This window comes from Gymnoscopelus braueri (assembly GCF_963280865.1).
Source record: "Gymnoscopelus braueri genome assembly, chromosome: 7".
In the NCBI taxonomy this organism is placed as follows: domain Eukaryota; kingdom Metazoa; phylum Chordata; class Actinopteri; order Myctophiformes; family Myctophidae; genus Gymnoscopelus; species Gymnoscopelus braueri.
In genome coordinates, this window is record NC_137608.1 from 32,655,769 (window position 1) to 32,663,268 (window position 7,500).

General features: G+C 42.9%; 1 protein-coding gene across 1 annotated transcript in view; it reads right to left on the reverse strand.

Moving 5' to 3' along the window:
* Nucleotides 1-7,500, reverse strand: part of znf608 (zinc finger protein 608) — a gene marked incomplete at its 5' end in the record, with an annotated part of 35,390 nt that overhangs the window by 17,164 nt on the left and 10,726 nt on the right. The window contains one exon of the mRNA XM_080433578.1: nucleotides 1,290-1,584. Coding sequence (XP_080289704.1) covers nucleotides 1,290-1,584 — 295 coding nt within the window. The remainder of the gene's footprint in view (nucleotides 1-1,289; nucleotides 1,585-7,500) is intronic.

Consider the following 7,500-nt stretch of genomic DNA (forward strand, 5'->3'; position numbering starts at 1 on the left):
ATTGTAGCATAAAATAAGGTAACTCATGTTTTGAAAAGTGCTATATAAATAAAGTTATTGTTTTATTATTATGTAGCCTACTTAAACCCTCTATTCTCAGTAAAAACGGACCTACTTTTCTTGGACGCTTTTATCTGTCAACACCAAATCTCTCTGTCAAAAATAGCAGATCTACAAGCTCACAACGCGTCGCGCGTTGTGAGCTTGTAGATTTGCTACTTTTGGCTTATGTTCCCCCCATGCTGGGGTTCATGTGGTTAATACTATTCATAATAATGTAATGGTGTTTTAATTTTGTCAAGGCACCTTGAAATAAAATATTAATATTATCCAGTGATATAAAAACATTAGCTAATGTTTTCATATCACTGGATAATATTAATATTTTATATTGCACGTGCATGATGTTTTCATGATGAGTAGTGTTATTCAGTTCTCACCGCAACTCCGCCCCCTTGCTTTCAACATATTTAAACGCAGATTTGTGCGAGACCAGCACAAAGATTGTCGCATAGTTGATGACGTCTGTGTCCACAGGGGAAACACTATGTGCATGCCGCCACCTGTAGGATCGGGGGTGTATATGCATGTGTTCTGTGGTGCGATAGGATCTATGCCCAATGTGAATGCAGGCCACTGAGGCCAGCATTCGAATTGGGAAACGTTTTCAATGAAAACGGATCCAGTGAGAAACGGCCCTTAGATTCTCTAGTCTAAAGCCCTCCTGGTTGTTCCTAAAATTCATTACCCAGGGCGATCAGGCTTTTGCAGTCTGGGCACCTACTAAAATGCCCTACCCGAGGAGCTATGGCTATAGCAACATCAGTGCCTTCTTTTAAATCGCTTCTAAAAAACTGTCAAGATCTTTGTTCCGTAAAGCACTTTGTAACTTTGTTTGTGAAAGCGCTATCCAAATAAATTCATCATTATCTGTAGACCTCCCCTTACACCACCCACCTCCACTGTTGCTCACGCCTAGAATTACCGCATCATTCAAAAACCTGGAATCCGATCTCTACATAAATAATATTATTATTATATTATATTCTGCCAGAGTGAGTCACCCTTTGTGTGCAGAATTAGAGAGCTCCCTTCAGGTCACAGGTTCAGCCATACATGGGCTAAATGAATCATAAGTGCACATTTATCCTGCATAACAGCTCCACTGTACAGTGCCACTCTGCATTGTACATGAATATTTTGTATTGACGGCTTGCTGCAACCAACTTTTGGGAGTCAGACAAATAAAAGCTGTGAACTCGAAACGTGAACTCATCGTCTCTCCTCACCTTCCTCAGTCTCGTGCCACACGATGCCCTCCAGGTTAACACTCGTGCCCGGCTGGCATGGCCCCAGGCAGGCCCCGTCTCCTTCCAGACCCACCGAACCTCCACCTCCGCCTCCGCCTCCACCCACTCCATCCTGGGTGTTAGTGCCGATGGAGCGCGTCCTGACCACCAGCTGCTTGGGGCTGGACAGGGGCAGGGCCGGAGGGGAGAAGGAAGGGCTTGAGGGCAGGGACACCCCTAGAGGCCCGGGGTGGCCAGCGGCCGGGGGAGCTGGCACTGTGAACATGGGCTCTACCTGCAAACACAGGAAAGGAGAGGAAAAAAAGGTGAAGGACTGGTCAGGAGGAAAGAGGAAAATAAAATATGCTAATGTTGTGATGATGATGTGAGTCAGATAATATAATTTATATAGTGCAGGAAACAATATGTGTATGTCGTCTGTTTATATCTTCTGTATTTCTTCTCTGTGTTTCTTTTTGCGTCAGTGGTTGTACGTACGAGTTGTGTCGTTTCGTGTTATCGGGTTTTCGCCCAATGACATGGACATTTAATGTGAAATGCATACATTACTGCATTTCACTGGAGAAATACCCACAAGATAGGGTATTCTTCCCGCACGAGTGTGTGTGTGTGTGTGTGTGTGTGTGTGTGTGTGTGTGTGTGTGTGTGTGTGTGTGCGTGCGTGCGTGCGTGCGTGCGTGCGTGCGTGCGTGCGTGCGTGCGTGCGTGCGTGCGTGCGTGCGTGCGTGTCTGATCTCCAATAGCATTTAGGTTCAAAATAAGCAATGTGTCCCTTTAAGAATGCAACCTGTCAAGCTGTCAGGGCCTGAGGCCTTATTTGGTTTGAGTCTTGTAAGGCTGGCAGCAAGCTGCCTCTCAGTGAGTACAAAAAGAACATTACAGATTGATAGCACTACATAGGGCCTTTACTAAACAGAGAACCGCTGTTTTGGCTTCCAAAATCCACAAGTGATCTTAACTGTTGTTGTTACCATGGTAACTCGTAATTAAATACACAGTGAGTGGCAGGTCTTAAAAGTGCTGCCCTCACCCTCATGGCTTATTATGGTCCCAATTACTCCAGCTCTGGAAATTAATTCTGTTGAGAGAGAGTACAGGACCAAACGGCTGTGAATGAACTGTCTCGATGAGACTCACTGCACAATCTTCCCTGAATGATTTCTAATCTCAGAATTTAAACAAAACAATAATGCTACATGATGCCAATTCTGCAGATACAGGAGGTACACTAACAGATTCCCTTTCTGAGTCCAAAAGGAACCTGGGTGTTCTGTTTGGATACCAGGCTGAAGGAGCTGACGTTGATTTGCATTACAATGAAGATTAATCAGTTTGTCTTTAAACAGATCTTTTTGAAGGTGATATCGCCATCCAAAGGCTGACCACAGTAACTACCTTATAAAGTATATTACCTAATATGGGTGACAAATGCAAATATCTGCATTAGCATTGTTATGTTAGCCTCATGTAAAAATCATGAGGATACCAGAATGTCATTTTTCACGGTTGAAGCTTGTATTCTCTTAATGGTTTAGCTGCAATAATCTAAAAGATGGACAAGCTACTGTCTCCGCCAGGACGATGGCGTAGCCGAGACTGTGTTTTGAACCCTGTCGGTCCGTCCGTGTGTCCGTCCGTCCATCTGTGAGCAGCTAATCTCCGGCACCGTTGGCCCGATCAACTCGAAACTGTGCACGCACACTCCCTGGATGCCAGAGCAGAACCTCTGCCCCAAATTTCTCACATTGGCCTGTTATAGCGCCACCAGGAGGCCATTTTTTGCACAAATATTGTTTTATATAATTCCTACAGATTTTGTCCAAATACCACAAAAATCGGTACACAGTATCTCTAAAGTCATGTGATCAAGACGGATCTGTCCGACTTTTCATATATATCCTGATTGGCTAAGATTGGCTTCCAAAGTTCCAGAGTGGTCCGTTTTGAACAAAATGCCTCAAATCATGAACGCAGCGATTCCACTCACCTCTATAATGACAGAATTCCAAACATGGCTGGCCGACAATAACCTACCTGGCCTAGCGGAAACCTGTGCTCAAAGGAGCACTTTTTCTAGTTTATTTATGAAAACAGGTTGACAGGCCATAACGCAAGACATTATTATTATTATGGACAGTGGTCCAAACAGAAAGGTCATGGGGTCACTCAAATGGTTAGGGTTCATCTTCAAGGGAGCAAGAATGTGCTCATCAAGTTTCATGGCAATTCACCCTTTTCCATTTCTCTTACCCAAGCATTGTTGAGATATCTTGTGTGCAATGGACATTTTGGCCCACGGGTGACCTTAGAGGCAAAGCCATCGGGTCACCAAAATCAGTGTGGTAATCCTCCAGGGAGAATGAATGTACCCAGCAAAATTCATGACAAAGCTACCTTTTAGATTTTGAAATATCTTGTGAGCGCTGGAGGAAAGGTCATGAGCAGGGTCCATCCTCATGGGAGCATTAAGATTCACAGAACATAAATGGTAGTCCACCCAATAGTTTCCAAGATATGTTGTTTGGGACCAAAGTGGTGGACGGATGGAGAGATGGACAGGCTGATGGACAGGCCGACAAACAATGTAACCATAAATTGTTCATGAATTGTTTTAAACTAACTGTATATTTTGATATTTGATATTTTAAAGAATTACATTTGATTGTGTTGAATGTTTAATGGACCACAATGGAAACAAGCCTTACCGCCTTTTGGTGTCTCATCCATTTGGCATTTTAACCCTAAAATGTCAATCAAATATTAATTCAATCAATCAATCAATCAGTCAATCAATTAATCAATCAATATAGCCCTGCCACCAGCTGAAGATGCTCATAGACAAAGGTAAAGCCATTCCAAGTGGCAAGGAGGAGTTGCCTTTGATGGAGTTCTGCTTTGCTGTAACTGTCGTTCGTGGTTGACTGTTTCAAGAAGTAAGGGGTCAGATGATGTGAGTGATAATGAGAGGGGTATGAAAGTGCAGCATTGTGGTATGATACACATTAGAATATGGTTTCAGCTAATGATTATTTGCTTAGCAATTATTCTATCGATTACTTTTCCAATGAATCAAGTATTCAATCAATTTATAATTACAAGAATATATATATACATCGAATCGATACAAAAATAATTATGGGAAGTAGATCTGCGCTCCGAGGAGCTCACTCACAGGTAAATCTATGGCCAGTAATAGGAATATGTCAGTGTCCTGTGAATCTGGTTACATTATTACGTAGAATTTATTGCCAGTCTTTAGTGGAATGAAACCTATTTAGTTTTGCACCTGTGTGGCACCTGTGTTCTTGTAAGCGTGATATGAATACTTCATCTGATGACGGGAGGTACAGTTATGAAGTGAAAGTGACTCCTGTGCCTTCAAGTCTCGGCACCTACAGTGGGGCTGCTCGCAGCGGCAAAGTAGCATTGAATGGACCTTGACTGTGCTGTATCTATACATAATACTAGGGCAGACACGATTATGAAATCGTTTTTCACAGATTTATTGTCACTCAAATAATTGCGAGTAACGATTGAATTGTGTTTCTGTCATTGGAACACTGGAATATATGAATAAAGATTACATTTCTGTTTGGCTTTTAGGATTTGAAGTTGCACAGGGCAGATGTGACAAATAACCTAAATATACAAAAATGTACTGACATATTTAATAGCTTTAAAAAAAACATGAATAGTGGAAATAGCCGATCCACAAGCTCACAACGCATCGCACCGCAACGCGTTGTGAGCTTGTAGATCGGCCATTTCCACTATTTTGGAAAATGTGTGAAAATGTGCGATTAGGCGGTTATGTAATAAATGTGACAGGCCTACCAAATACACTGAAAAATCCTCAGTGTATTCCGAACAAAGTCACAACCAAATTCATCTATGAAGTGTAAATGAATTAGCAGCAACCCATTCCCCTGTGGTGCCTAACCTTTCTGCTCCGATCCTCCCTCACACAGAGGTTTCTCAATTAAAATAACATTGCGACACTGAACAACTAATGCACATATCACCAAAATAGTACTGTACTCCAAATGCAAAATCATAGTGCAAGAATGACAACAACAAAACAATGATTATTGTCCCGTCTGCTTTCTGTTGTTCAACTAACTCACATCCTCCTACGTAGACACTCTCAAAAACATCCAAGCAATATACAACAGAACACAAAATGGGTGGCCGTTCATGTCCCTTGACTGTCTGAGGCAATCTAGGCAGGAAAAGGGAATGCTGTCCCATCCCACAACAATATATTAAGATGCAAGCCACTAAATACACTGATAGCTCCAGTGGAGCTGCCAAGTGGCCCGACAGTACAAGACAGTAGAACACTGAGCAGACCCAGGTACTTTATAGTCTTGCCTAGCCAAATGATTAGATATCTCCACATTCTCATTCAATGCAGGGGCCAGAACCGCTAACACTCCTTCACTTAGTGCTTTGAAAAAACAATCCTGATACTGTCTCAATAGGGACCGCCCTAAAGTCTTTGTATTGGTTCTGTAGTGCAGTTTGTTTTAAAATGTCTGAATAGTTTCCAGACTTTCCACCCAGTTCAAGTCCCTACAGCGAATTCAGACACATGTCCCCAGACGTTTCAGTTGGCAGAGATCTCTGATCGTCTGGGTACGCAAGACTTTCCTATAGTATAGGTGAATGCTCAGTTCAGTAACTGAATGAACGTAAAGGAGTAGTTGTTGTTTTTTTTCCTCAAAAAGAGAATTCAGGCTTGGTGAAAACCTTTCCTGGAAACATAAAGCTTTGAAAAGCTTTGAAGCACAAAAGGTATGTGCTTCCTGTGCCTATAAGTAAAACGTTGTTTATTTCCTCTATATATGGCCACCACAGACAGACAGACAGACAGACAGACAGACAGACAGACAGACAGACAGACAGACAGACAGACAGACAGACAGACAGACAGACAGACAGACAGACAGACAGACAGACAGACAGACAGACAGACAGACAGACAGACACGCACGCACGCACGCACGCACGCACTAACGCACGCACGCACGCACGCACGCACGCACGCATGCACGCACGCACGCACGCACGCACGCACGCACGCACGCACGCACGCACGCACACACACACACACACATACACACACACACACACACACACACAAAATATGAATTGTCCTTTGTGTGTTCCACAGACTTGTGTCTTTTACCTCACTCAATCACTTACCGAACTAAATTCAGACCAAGTACACGAGACACATTCATAATGCACGATAACAATAAAAAGCTATGTAGGGTCTCCTGTGCTTTATGCTCAATCTTTCTACCTGCTTATAATATTTCATCACACACCATCTCACAAAGTCTCAGAGAGGCACAAGACGGCAACGCAAACAATATTCTGTAAAATGAGAAAGAAAAAGATGTGTGGTCCCGGGTGATTTCATAACACATTTTGCTATTTGACATTCTCCCTCTCAGAATAATTTACCATGGCTGCACCAAGCGCGACAATATAAACAATCACAATATTGTAATAATGCCTGGGAGAGGGTTTTCTTTGCCGTGATTACAGGTATGGCAGTGATGCAGTAAATACTAATGCATTATACAAGGCTCTGAATCTACTTCAATAGTGGCGCTGAATGGTGCTTAACTGAATGGATTCCACTGAATAGTCATACTGTAGCACTGCAGCCTGGCATGGCCAGACTAATATCACTGCGTACTGTGCGCAGATACTAATTAGTCTGGAATCTCTGTGTGGAACCTGCATTTCCAAGGAGCGGATTTAAAAAAAATGCCTCTGGTGATAAACCCGCCCCATATTTGCATACTGGGCCCTGATTGGTGCCCCACAACTTCAGGGGCAGCGAAATCCAATCACAACCAAGCGGGGCCAGACCAAATCTGCCAGGGGGGGGGGGGTTTTCTTTTTTTGCACTGGCAGATTCGTCTGGTTTCCAGGCTAGTAGTACTGTAGATCCACTGAACACTGGCACTAGATTCCACTGAATAGTGGTAGTAGATCCACATATTCTTCCTATGGTACTAGAGTCCACTGAACAATGGTGGATGTACTGTAGATTCACTGAAGACTGGCACTAAATTCCACCATATAATGTTACCAAATTCACAGAACACTGACAGTACATATTCCTTCCTACTACTAGCTGTAGATTTAACTAGAAATAAAAAGTGAGTTCCTCTGA